Genomic DNA, 14841 nt, shown 5'->3' with positions numbered 1-14841 from the left:
GAAGTGATGAAAAAAGAATGTTGCATAAAGCAACAAGTGATACCATCATGTAGTTTCATTTCTCTACTACTAATATACCGAAACTCAATGAGCCATGCCCTCTTGCTTTCTCTCAGTCATCATTGTTATAGAGTTGAGATGCTTGCTATTTCAACACATCTAAAATAACTTGGAGTGATTGATTATTTAACAGGAGAAAAAGCTATACATTTATCATTGTTTAATAGACATTTATAGTGATGAAACTGTTATGGAAGTAGTATGATAGGTGTGCAATAAAATTTTTTGTGTCAGAAACTGGTAAAGCAAATATTAAGGATGAAAATGCAGTCGACCAGTTTCTATGGTTAATGAGAAGCACCAAAAGGAGGTGGATGAATTGTTTAAAAATACCTGTCTCATCATACAACATATCAATCACCTTATAGGCATATCAAAAGAATGTGCCTACAACATCTACCTTGAACAGATTTTATAGTAGCCCAGTTGTGCAATAATAAGGTAGATGCCACACAAATTCATAGAAAAGAAAGGAATCCATTCAAAAGCAGCATATAAGGAATATTGTGAACAGCTACTGAAACATTAATGTGATTGCATTAATATATTTCCTTTTAAATATTGTGATAGGCGACGAAACTTTCATGTATCCTGATGATTCATAAGAGAAATGACAGAGGTTGAAGTACCAGCTCTATGGTTCACCATATTCAAAACAACCCTCAAAAAAAAATTCTCTTGACAGTGTTCAGGAAGGATTCCAAACATATATACATGAGTGATTACCTGGAAGCTGGGTCAACTGTACAAGACTATACTTCATTTATATTCATACATATCATTCATCCTCTGAAGTAATACCTTAGGTTCCGGAGGCTAAACAAAAAAAAAATAGAGTGAGCTCATGGACCAAGGAAAGAATGTCAGTGTTCTTCATTGATGGAATCAGTAAACTGGTTCACTCTTGGGAGAAATATGTAGCTGTAAATGGTGACTACATGGAAAAATAAATAAAGTTTTTGTAGCAAATAAAATGTGCTTTTATGGCATATTTGATTATTTTTTTTTCCATTGTGAGTTATGAACGAACACCTGTGCATTACATTTGAACCACACCTTGTAAGACATTCAACTTGACTTCCAGTTGATATGTGTATATTTTTGCTTCTAATAACAGAAATTAATTTTTTTTCTTTTATTGCAAAAAACTAAACACTGTTGTGTTTGCTTAATTCATTGTCTTTGCCAGAAAAAGGTTAGAAAATAGTCATGAATTATGTTATTTAGTTGATATATCAGATACATCTATGAATGTGTCATTTTATTTTAATAATTCATTTAACATTTGATAATTGTAACTTCTACAGTGACTTATTTAATGTTGGTTTCTACCTTTTAAAAATCTGTAGCACTGATCTATCATTTTTTAATTGTAAAATTTTTAAAAGGATTTTGCGAGTTTGAAATTTTGAGGTCCATTATTAAATTTGAAAATTGTATAAAACAATTTCTTTCCAGGTGTGAACTTGTTTGATGTAAAGCTTGTTAGTCAGTAGATCATGAAATGTATTAATTTTGGTATAGAGAATTATTATTTTTTTACATGGCTGATATTTCAATCATTAATTAGAATAAATGCTCTTCTAATGGGGGAAAAGCTCCATGAAATTTGATCAAGAGACTGGCTAGTTTTCGTGTAGCAGCTAGTGATATCATTTGATCGAGTAGTTTCTTTAGAATGATGGCCAGACATTCATAATTGTAAACTTTATTTATGATTCTGAACTTTTATGCTAGAACAGATTATCTTAAGCTCGCTTAAGATGTATTCATTTTTTGTGCATTGCAGGTCATATTTTAAAACGAAATAGTGTTTTTTATTTAATTATGATCTTTATTATCCATTTATATATTATGTTTTTAATTTACAACTATTGTACTTAGAAAGTAGTCTAAAAAATGAATTGAATTTGTAGCATCTATTCATTTTTATTATGGAATTCAAAATCTTGTAGCTGTTTTAAAATGTGGTTTAGTATTTAATATCATGAAATGTGTTTATTTATTCTTATGAATAATGAATATTTCGTGCCAGGCTTACTAGGAAAACTGAAAATTGAAGCGGTTTTCTGTTGCTTATTTCAGTGAGCCTAATATACTGTTGTATATCAGGATGCCAAGCCCACTGAAATGGAAGTGATATTCAGTTCTGTTATTGACTTATTCATTGTTCTTTGTAAGGACTGATTATATATGATATTACTCTTGAGGGAAAGCCACTACACCTGAGTCTGTTGTATCTCAGGTGCATTACATACATGATATCCGTATTAAATATTGCGATTGATACTGTAAACAAAAGCAGTAAACAAAATAATGCCCATTCTTTGAAAAATAGTGCAGTACACGTATTCACCACTTACAAGAAAATTAATTACTTTTGTTTTAATGGAATCGCATATAATATTAGATAATTGTTCATATTGGAATTATATGTTATATAATTATAACATATTCCAATTATTATCATAATAATTGGAATTTAAGATTGAATAGAATTAAAAGAGCAAGGTTTTGTGGTATTAATTTAAAATTAGTTTTTGATCTTGATCAGTACATAATTATAAAAGTATTACATGTTGGGAATGGTAGGTGTGAATTATTTCTACAGATAAAAAAGGAACTGCAATTGTGAAGATGAATTTCTTAATTCATTCAAACCTAATTATTTAAAATTCTAAGCTTTTCCCTAGTTAAACTGATCAGAGCAATATAAAAAAAAAGCAATAATTATATTAAAAAAACTATACAGGTATGTATCTATAAGTGGTGAAATGTATATACAAGGAATAAACTTAAAGATGATAAAGGAAATTACTTGAGAACATTTGTTTATAATTTTTAAATAAAGCTGCAGAGAATTCATGGTTTCTTTTATTTTTAACTATGATTTTTTTTTTTATTCACATTACACTTCGTTTTTTTCTATTTTTGTTATTAATGGTTGTGTTAGATTAAATATTTCTATTAGAGTAGCCGATTCTATTCTAATTATGAGTTGTCACATAACTTATTCTATTTTTCAGATTATAATACATTGTATTTATTTTTTTAATTCTTTTTTAGTAGTTAATAATTTTTTCTAGGAATTTTCATTTTCTTAAATCGAATCGATTACTTTTAACTAAAGTCAGTTCCTAAAGTTATTAACTTGCGGCAATTAGTCTCGATGCTATTACATTATAAATAGAGTTACTATCTTAATAAATATAATATTCTTTGCTTCTATACCTACGCATTAGAAGTAAACTAATGATGAACTGTTACATATAGTAATTAATTTTCATAATTATTACCTGTAATATTAAATTGTTTCATGAATTATCATTACCTCCTGTTTTAAATCTCTTTTTCTCTCTTAATTCTCTTCTGTGTTTCTTTCATCCTTATTATTTCTTATAGATCTTGGTTAATACAAATATCTTAACTTGTTATGTATGAAGAAAACTGTCTTGTCATCTCATTGCTTAAAGCAAACCATTTGTTATTTAGAATGTAGTTGTTGAAATAAAATTCATGTTGATGACAAGAGTGATGTGTTATTTTCTAGAATTAGTTGTGGCATGTCTTCTGTATTGTTGTGTATCATTTATCTACATGTATAAACAGAGGCACATTTATTGCCTTTAGGTATAAAAACATTATGTTCTTCACTATGCATTTATTTCTTGTCTATATATTATTTTATATTTGTTGTAATTTGGTACTGTGTACGTTAAAGCAATTTGTATAAAATTTATACCCTTTGATGTATTATATATATATGTCATAATGATTGATCAGGTATTTTACATTTCCCCTTCTGAGTTAAAACAGTATAAGTAATGCATTATTTCCCACGTAAAGGGATTAAAATTTGTTGCTTTCTGTCCCTGTCTTTGTTATATGACACATCTAAAGTATCTGAAGTAGAAGGTGGCACTAGCTTAATAGAACTTAACTATCTAGCAAATGTCGTAATTTAACGAAATTTTATTTATAATTTAAATCTTAATGAATAAAAAATAAGTAAATAAAAAAGTGGAATGAAAAATTTACCATTTCATGATAAAAAAATCGTACATTAATCTCTTTTGCCTTATATCATTCCCAGATCTGTTTTTAGTATTGATGCATCAGAGTTAGCTTCTCTGAAAGTAATGATGATGTTCACTCTACAGATAGTCCCTATAATGAACAGTTGTGACTTGTCAGAGAGCTTGGAATGCCTACATGCAAAAGTATATTTAGCTCTTTTGGAGAAAGCAATAGAAACAACTTTCTGTAGTAACCTGATATGGGTTGTTTATTATTCTTGAGTATGGAATACCTTTTTCAAGAGTTAGTCGTGTCAATTAATTGATCTTTAATTATCTATTTATTTCATCAAGATTATTTTAATTTCTTTTTATGGTACTAGAGATAAAATAATGTTAATAACAAAAAATGTGACTCCAAATACACCATCTTCCAAATTATACCAGAAAATTATGTAAATAATTTATTGTAACACACCAGTTATTTTGTTTTTTTTTTTAATTGGATAATTTATCACAAGGTGCTTTAAGATTGTGTTAGAAGTATATATAATAAAATGTGTGTGTTAAATGACCTGGATAAAAATCCAGTACCTTCCTGATGAAAAGCAGATATGCTGTCACTTTTCCGTAGAGTTTGGTTTAATGATTTTTTTTCTTTTACGTTTCTTGTGTTGTTACAGAATATTACATTATTATTTTAAAGTATTTTTTAAATCCAATTTTTAAGCACTTTGGTGTCCAGTTCGATAGTTTTAACAGTGTTTAACCATTTTGGTTTAAAAAAATGTACTTACTTTCATTTTAGTTTTACAAGTTTTGTATCCCTATTTCATGAAAAATCATTCAGATTTTTTTTGGAATTTTTAGAGTGTTGATGCCACTGTAATTCCAGAAAATATTAAGTCACGTATAATCTGGTAGAATAATTTTTTTTTAAATTTAGGAAATAAAATTATGTTAAATTTTGAAAAAGATAACTTATTTTGTCACACGTGTTCATCATAAGCATTGATTATGATATTGGTTAATAGTTTCTTCTTTCTACTATCAGAAAACATTAAAATAATTTTATTTCTGTTATCTTTCATGGCTACAACCAATGAAACCAGCGATCATATTATAATATTAATATTCAGCAGTTAATGTACAGTTGTATTATATTAATTGTAATTTAATGTAATTCCAAATTATTGTACCTATTCAATCATGTTTATGCCCGTGATCGGTTGAGAGAAGAGTACTTCTCAAAGTACGTGATAAGATATATATGTTCAGTTTTAAACAGTGTATATCTTATTACAGTAAACATTTATTTATAACACTTGGAAACTCAAGTATTTTTAATTACTTGAAGTATATATTATAAATTCACAGTTCTGTATTATTTTAATTAAACTAAAATCTTTAAATTTATATGCATTAATTTATATTTATAAAATAATTAAAATATTTATCTAGTTTTTTTATAGTGATTGCTTTAAGTGAGTTTTATATTTATTAGACTGTGAAATGCATGCATGCACACTATTAGTGTTGCTGGTTATTAATTTTATTTTCATAATATTAATAAAATTATCATCACATAAAATTCAGTGATTTTTTTTTTTCTTTTCACTTACGTTAGTTAAATTATATTCATTCATTATTATTCATTCTTATATCTTTCCTCTCCCTCCCCCCCAAAAAAAATTGTAAAGATTTCATTGATTGACTGACACACACATCTAGCAGTATGTCACTAAGACCAACTTCAACTCCAGTATCAAAACTTAACAAAGATATTTTTTTTTTGTAGGCTTTGTTCACAATTTTTTTTTTAATATCAAACTTATTTGTTTTACATATGAGTGCTAGCATTCCCGGTGTCATGGCTTTGCCCACGCTATGTGGTTACTTGCGTTTCCCATCATCATCAGGGCGAGCAAAGTGAGCTCTGCTCAATGGTCCTTCTTTTGTTCATTAAACTCATGCTTTCTAGAATAACAACGATAAATAAAAATTAGTTTAATTAGTTAAATTTATTTAAAAAGATATGAGTGCAATGTAATTTCTTCAGAGCATAATAGTTTGATCAGTACTGGACCTGAAACATTGAATGATGTAAAGAATGCGGGTTTCAAAATAGTTTGCCTCCATCTTAAAAATATTACTTACGGGTTGTTACCCGTCCTTCATCCAGTTAAAAATGTATTTTTCCCGGTTCTTAGCATTGCCTTACAAACACCAGTTGGAGGTGACCGTACATTGTTTCTGTTTTACTTACTAAGTATTATGATCACAAAAAAATTTTGATTTTCGGATTTCAACGAAAATATACATTTTGACTAACCCTGAATCTATTTTGACTAGTTTCGGCATGACGTTTGTACGTATGTAAGTACATACATATGTAATATAATGTATAACTAAAAAACGATTAGTCGTAGGATGTTGAAATTTTGGATTTAGGACTGTTGTAATATCCAGTTTTGCACCTCCCCTTTTGATTGCAATCGACTGAACCAAAAGTGTCATCTGGATTTTGGACTTTTTCTTAATTGCAGTAATAAGCCCTCATTGAAAGCTTTTCAACGATATATCAGAAGTGGTACTTATTTTCATTGGTTCCAGAATTATAACCAAATGAAATTTTTATTAACGAAATATCTGGATCTTACAAAGGGAAGGCACATCGGTTCGAATCAGACTTCATTTCCCTTTTTTTAACCTTTTTTTAAATTTAAATATGTTGATTTATTAATTAACCTCTTATTGTAAAATTTTTTTACGATAAATAGTAATTCAATTATAATTAAAAAAAATATGAAAAAATAAAAAATTATTAGTGAAATAAAATTTTATGTACTTTAATTTTAATTCAAAATTTTTTATAGAGGTTAATAATTATTAATAAATCAATATATTTAAATTTAAAAAAAAAAATGTTAAAGAAAGGAGTTGGTCTGATTCGAACCGATGTGCCTTCCACTAAGATCGTAATATTTCATTAATTAAAATTTTATTTGGCTATAACTGTGGAACCGACAAAAATAAGTACCATTTATGATGTATCGTTGATAAGCTTTCAATGAGGGCTTATTACTGCAGGAATTTGGATTACTAATAAAAAAAAATTGAATTTTTGGCTTTTTATTGGACACTTTTGGTTCAGTCAATTGCAATCAAAAGGGGAGGTGCACAACTAGATGTTACAACAGCCCTAAATCCAAAATTTCAACATCGTACGGCTAATCCGTTGTTTGTTATGCGAGATACATACATATGTCTGAGACATATCTCAGATGTACGTCTGTATCAAAATGATGTACGCTGTAACTTATCAAAATGGATATTTCCGTTGAAATCTGAAAACCGAAATTTTTCGCGATCATACTAGTTCCTTTACTTCGTACGAGGAAGTAAAGATATGAAAAAATATCAATAATTAATGAAATAAGATTTTATGTGCTTTTAGATTAAAAAAATATATATACATAATTTAATAGGCCAATCTAGAGAATATTCATTTAATGCAGTCGGAAACGGGGAAAATTTGAAATCATTGTTCAACTTTTCTTTTACCTTTCTACGACCTTTTCAAGGTCGAATTTTGTAAAAGTTAGTGGTTTTTAGATATTTACATGATTTTTAGATATTTATATTTAGATTTACACTCCAAAAATCAAGTTGATATATTCATTTGTTACCGAGAAATTAAAAAAATAGTAAATTTGATTGTTACTCCATTTTAACCCTTTCTTAGTGGGCACTTGCAGTATAAGAAGAACATGTATACAAATTTTCATTAATTTATCTTAAGTTGTTTTTGCTGGGCATTGATGAATTAGTCAGTCAGGTCATGTTCTTTTACATATGAAGATTTTAAATAACTAAAATTATAATTAATATTAATCAATAATTTAAAGTCAATGAATTCTGTACCTTTGTCCAATATATAGAAATAATATTGATTAATGCCTGCTAAATTTTTTGTGCTATTTTCTTATTTTAACCCATAGTACTTTTTATTTTCTTTTTTTTCCTGTTTAGCCTCCGGTAACTACCGTTTAGATAATTCTTCAGAGGATGAATGAGGATGGTATGTATGAGTGTAAATGAAGTGTAGTCTTGTACATTCTCAGTTCGACCATTCCTTAGATGTGTGGTTAATTGAAACCCAACCACCAAAGAACACCGGTATCCACGATCTAGTATTCAAATCCGTGTAAAAATATCTGGCTTTACTAGGACTTGAACGCTGTAACTCTCGACTTCCAAATCAGCTGATTTGGGAAGATGCGTTAACCACTAGACCAACCCGGTGGGTTAACCCATAGTACTAGTCTAGCTGTTAACTTGTCGACGCAAATCAGTCTTTTAACAACTGATTTTTTTAATTTGAAGGTTCTGAGGTTCAAATTTTACTAAAAGTTAGTAGCTTTTCTACGGATTTGAATACTAGACAGTGGATACCGGTGTACTTTAGCAGTTGGGGTTCAGTTAACAATACTTCTCAGGAATAGTCGGCGTGAGTCTGTACAAGACTTCACCTCATACAGACATCATACCTATCATACTCATCTTATTGGGCTGTAGTGAGTGGCTTATTGTTCACAAATTGAACAGATTGCAACATATACATTTCCTAATGTGTGAAAATAAAAAAAAATTTGCTTCCCCAATTTCTTTATACCATAGATTAGGGATTGTCGTATTTGACACATACATTTGTAATTATGTAGAAATATCCTTTTTTTAATTAGCTGCACTTTGTAAACCTCATGTTAGAAAAAAACATTGAGTTTTGTGCTGTTTTAAAAACTTGTTCTTTATGCTTTATTATTTGAAAAAAGCATATCAAAATTATAGGAAATTAAGCATAAAATGTACTACATCTTTTTCTGTATTCTCAGAAGTGTAACTTTCATATTTAAGAAGAGAGCTTTTTATAACATTTAAATATTTTTAAAAAGTAGGTAATAGTTAAAAAAAAGTAGTTTTAAAAATGTGTAGATTTTATGTATTTTATACAATTGGATTGGATTATCAATTTTTCAAAGTAAGTATAGAAATATTGTCATATAATTTTTTTTTTTTTTTTTTAAACCAAGATTTATGTAATCTGAATTATTCTTAATTTATATTTTAATTAAAATAAAATCTTTAAAAAAATATAAATATTAATTACTTAAAATTATAAATAAAAATTAGTTGCAGAATGATTCATGAAAAAATTTCAATTTAATAAAAAGAAACACGGGTACACAGTTTTCAATAAAGTAAGCTTGTTTTGACTTCGATGAAAGCACTGAAATGTTAGAAAGAAGTGTAACCGATACAAATCAAATGGAAAAGTAAAATAAAATTAATACTATAAGTTCGTATGTCTGTTTCTACATGACCGTAATCAAAAAAAGAAGTCGCACTTTGTAACACATTTCACGAAGGAAGAAACATAAACCGATGAAAGAGAAGAGGAGATTTATGATAAAGACTGTAAACAGCTAAGATGGTTTACCTTACAGCTAGTTAAGTGTCAGAAATTTTTATTAGTCTACAGTGAAATCCAATTTAAAGAGAATTTTGACTGAATGAAATTTTAGAGTAGTAGTATTGGTATTTTTGACCGTAAGTTTACAGGCTTACACAATAACAACTTTATTTGTAATATGAAAAGGAAGACATGTTTGGTCTTATTTTATTCCTCATTCTATTTTATGTGTGTGTGTGTTTTGTTGAATTACTGTTCTATTTCGTTACTGAGATTTTTACTTTTATTATTAATAAAGAAATAAAAATAACGTTAAATTTTTTTTCTTTTTGTTTTTGCCAAATTTAAATGGTTTTGGACCGACGGTTTTTCAGTCTATAAAATTAATAAGAACATATCTTTAGTAATTAAAATTAATCACAATTACTAGGGAATGAAGTGTGGTTAAAAAAATTGGCTTTTTAAACAACTGTTCCGGAGTTTAAAGTATTGTAATGATAGAATAAATACATTGTTGTCCATAAGAAAAGGCACTTACTATTTTTATTTACTTGTAACACATCATTTTCTTTATAATAACTTTTTTTCATGATATTACTGTACAAATTTCCTTACTCTGATATATCGAAATGAATTTACCAATTTTCTTTCTTTTTTTTTAAAATTAAAATACTATTACTTGAAAAATATCTGATACCTAGAACATCGTAACCCAAAAACTGCTAAATTTAGCGTTAAAAATATTTTTCCTTTTATAGATTTAAAAAAAACGTTATCGAAAATGTTTTTATTTAATTTTTTCAAATTTAAAAAAGAAATGAAATTGATTTAGTATAACAAAAAAAAAGAAGGATTAAAGAAATAAAAACACCCTAGAATTTTACCATTATTATTATTAAGTTTTAAAACTATACTATTTTATAAAGAGAAACTATACTATTTTGTTTGTTTTGGTTAACAGAAAAACTACTCGATCAATCGCAACCAAATTTTTACCCACGTTTCTTGACATAACTGAGAAGGGTTTTCTAGTTCATTTCGGAAAAATATATATATGCAGTAGTGGAGATTTGCCGGTTGAAGCGACAAACTTATAATGAATTGAATTAATGAACTGTCAGTCTCTAACACTGCATGAGCAGAGTTTGAACCAATTGATTCGAATTAATAATATTATAAAAAATATTAGAATTAAATTTACGTTATATAAAATAATATTAAATTTAAAAAATTCCTTTTAATAATAATGAGCCTCCCGTGAGGCTAGAGTATTGAGGTATACAAGCAACTCGTGGGAGGCTAGATCAATCATCACCATCAACAGGTAACAAACGGGGTGCCCCTGGGACGCTGTTTTGGGAGGTGCAATGGGATGCCCTTATAATGTCTCGGCAAACGACCGTCAGATCTTTAAAATTCAAACGGAGTATTTGTTAGTAGGTTCACGGCTACATTTTGCGTGCATCAGGTACATTCTCGATCTAACAGATCACAGTTATTGGAAATGTTATCTAAAAATGAAAAATTATTTATTAAAACGTGTAAATAATAAATAATCCGTTACGCTGCACTTATCATTCGAGCCGCTAAATTCTCATGCTCCTTTCTTACAGCGAGTCGCTCCCAAGATATTTTTCAGACCTCTATTGAAAATATAATTTACAAGAGGTCTTATTGAAATTGAAGACCACATATCTTGAATGATTCTTAATCAATGCCAAGCAAAAACTACCGATAATAAATTGATGAAAATTTCTTTACATGTTCTTCTTACAGTGTAACTGCAATCTAAGAAAGGATTCTTTGAAATTCCGAATTTAAAGAGTAAAATGGAGTAACAACGAAATTTACTATTTTTTTGACTTCTCAGTAACAAATGATGATATCAGCTGATTTTTTTCATTTCAGCGTTTTTAAAGGTGACTAGTGTGTTCATAGGTGCAAACATCTAACTGGATAATATATATCGAAAACAATTGTATTTTACTTTTTATAAATGAAACAATTTCGAAAATTTTTAGGTTTAAGTTTAGAGCATTTTCGGTCATTACTATCGTGTTTTTCTGTATTAGGTTAGAAGAAAATTATATACAGTATTAAACAAAAAATATATATGTATGTATCATAAAGTTCTATTATTTAAGTAAGAATCCAATGTAGCTTTTAATGCGCTCACAATCTAACATTTTTTTGGGTGTTTTATAATTTTACATTCTTCTGCCCGGAGTCACTTTATCATTCATTTTAACTAATTTTTAATTCAGATTGTGGTATAAAAAAACGAGTGACCTCGTGAAGTCGCGCGGAAAATTTAAGGAACTTGTACCAACTAAGAACTGGAGTATAACGACTCGGTGTGTAAATACATGATCAGTGAACTCTTAAGTTACTAAGTACTGCCTCTAGAAAGAAGCTCTCGAACAGCCTACACTTATATAATCCAAAAATAAAAACCGTAAAACTTATTTCGATAAAATACCAGCAAAAAATAAATCTGTTTTTTAAAAATCTTTACTACTTTCGTGGAGGGCATTTGATTTCCACTGTCGTCTTACATTACGTTAGACGTGGTGGACCGAATCCACCACTGTTGTGTGACATTTAAGTCCTGTGTGAAATAGTGTTCAAGTATTTCGAAATGTTTAATGGATTTTGTTATAAATGGAAACCTACGTTAGACGATTATTGAAAACAAGATTACGCTCAAAAACGGTTTACAGATTAAAAAAAATTAGTCATTTTTTTTCTCGACCCTAATTCTTTGCGAAAAGTTTTTTTATATCTAAATTTTAATGATGTGTGTTTTATATACAAATACAAAAATTTCGGCCATAAAATCTTTTTAGATATTGAATTTTGAAAATATCATTACTTTGTGCGTTCATTACATAAAAAGACTAAGTCTATTGGAAAGAAAAAAGCTTCTCTTTTAAATTATGAAATTTTTTGTAGTGTTTTTAAGCTCTAAAGGCCCGACTGTCATATTAAATACAAACACAGCTGCCCTGAACGATTAAACTTAAAGAAATGTGTGTATATATATTTTACATTTCAGATTACATCCTACGTTTTTAAGTACAGTACTATTTTAAATCGATATGAAAAATTAAACTACAGGATTTTGTAGTGTAGGGAAATAAATTGTTTGTATCGTAAGCGTGGAGGGAAAATATTATACAAAAGGGAAATATTATGTAGGTAAGGGAATTTTAGTTTTCGTTGTACTAAGTGTGATTTCGTGTGTTTTGTTCGGTATACGGTAGTTATGCTTGCCGCGTCGGGTCGAGATAAGCCGAAGCCGCCGCCGGTACCACCGCGGCCAAACAAGACCGTGATCGCGGAGGCTATGGCGCGCAACCGTCGTACAGGGCAACACGTGCACGCGGCCAAACAAACCAGAGTCGTTGTCAACGGACATGGACACAGTCACGGGCAAACGGCGTGGCCGTCGACGCCTACTGATCATACGTTACGTATTACCATACCTGATACGGGACCGAATTCTGCTTACAGGAGAGCTATAACGATGGCATCGCTTCAGGGACTTCCGCCTCTACCGAAAAGTCTTAGCGGTGCCAATCTCTTGGAAAACAGTAACCTACCCGAACAGCTGAGATTGCAGCACGCTCAGCATTCTGGCCCCACACAACCCCCGCCTCTTGAGTCTAAACGGATGCCTCCACCGCCGCCACCGAGAAAGTTAACTACATTAGACACTCAACTAGCGATTCTTCGTAAAGAAATGGTGAGTCATCTTATTAATTTGATTTTTAATTAATTTAATTTAACGGTAGGTAATTCTTGTTGTCTTTTTATAGTCTTATGTATTTGAATCCGGCGAAGCGTTTTACGATTGCTGTTTTCATTTACAACTGGTACCACACAGTAATTTTATTTCGCTGTGTAACGTAAGTGCAATTTGTTATTAGTTATTAGTAACATATTCGCTTATGTCATTGACAACACATAAATAATTTCACTAATATATTGTTTTATAATTTATCAGTAATGTTAACCGGCTGTTGTTGATGACTTAAGAGATACGTCGTAAATACTTTTATTAAGAGTTAAGTAAAAATTAATTTTTATTTTTACGAAATTGTTATTTATTTACGTCATTGAACAACTTCAATTCCCAACAGATCTAGTTGTGTCACAGAAAATATTTGTGGTAATTATTTTGTTTATACCGGTATTTCACAACCGTTTGTTCGTAAATAACGTGGGAAACTTATGTTTGTAGTAATAATAATAATAATAATAAAATTAAAATCAGTACAATTACAAAATTACTTTAAACAATTTTACAACTGGTAACGTGTTAATGAATTTTTTTATTGCTATGGAAAAAAACTTGGAATGACTTCAAAGTATTTTAATTTTTTATTATTAATGATTTTTATTGAATTAATGCTTCATAATGCAGTTAGTTGCCTGCTTTTCTGGATTTCCTGGAAGATTGTAATAATTTTAAGAATTTTGAGTACTTTTACGAACCTGGTTTTGCCAAAAAAAAACTTTTTTTTAGAAGTATTATAGTTTTTTATTTTTAAAACACAAATTGTCGGCTACTTACATTTCCAATAGATTTCGTATGGTTACGGTTAAATTGTCGTTTTAGTTTTTTGAATACAAATAGTCTTAATTTAGTTTTTTTTTTCAATTAACTTATGTGTGAAAATGTTAATCGCTTTTTCTTATTTAAAGAATTTCCGAAACCCTTTAAAAAGTTTTTCACGTTATTGATCGTCACCCCTGTTTTGTTTTATTCTATTTTTTCTTATTTCTTTGCATTATCATGTGTTATTTTTTAAACAAAAGATGATCGGTTCTAAACTATTACGATTGCTTATCAATCAATATAATTGTAATTACTTTTAAAGCAGTAGAAGTCAAAGAGATGTTTTCTTTTTCCTACGAAAAATTTTAACTTAAGATTTTTGGAAAGAGGCTTTTCTTTAATATTGCACCCAGAAATCGTTTTGAATGTCTTCAATTCATCATCCTCTCTCTTATCGTTCATTTTGGAGAATTTAGTCAAATTATAGCCGAGTATATCCGTTACATGTTATTTTTTACTTATTAAGCACTCTTAAATAGGAAAAGAATTAGCATTGATAAATTACAGTTTTTCTGTCCTTTTTCTTTAACATCAGTTAGCCACAAAAAATTGTTATTTTTATTTGTTCCTACAATAATAGTAAGTCAAGATTGCATACGTTTTTTGATAAATAAATTATCCCACTTAGTCGGAATTTTAACCCAGAGTCTTCCGAATAAAAGTATCAAATT

At 28.9% G+C, this 14841-nt stretch overlaps 1 protein-coding gene across 3 annotated transcripts in view; it reads left to right on the top strand.

Annotated features, from left to right (window-relative positions):
• LOC142325994 (anaphase-promoting complex subunit 11-like) overlaps window positions 1-14841 on the top strand; it is a 206798-nt gene that overhangs the window by 27531 nt on the left and 164426 nt on the right. Inside the window, exon 2 of one of the 3 annotated variants that reach the window (XM_075368036.1) lies at window positions 13063-13294. The exons of 1 other annotated variant lie outside the window; for it this stretch is intronic. In XM_075368036.1, coding sequence (XP_075224151.1) covers window positions 13076-13294 — 219 coding nt within the window. In that variant the 5' untranslated portion in view covers window positions 13063-13075. Of the gene's footprint in view, window positions 1-13062; window positions 13295-14841 lie in introns of those variants that run through there. One more of the 3 variants, XM_075368037.1, reaches the window with a different exon arrangement.

Source organism: Lycorma delicatula, chromosome 6 (genome assembly GCF_047948215.1).
Source record: "Lycorma delicatula isolate Av1 chromosome 6, ASM4794821v1, whole genome shotgun sequence".
Lineage (NCBI taxonomy): Eukaryota > Metazoa > Arthropoda > Insecta > Hemiptera > Fulgoridae > Lycorma > Lycorma delicatula.
Note: the sequence above shows the minus strand (reverse complement) of the source record. Positions and strands in the feature narration are given on the sequence as shown.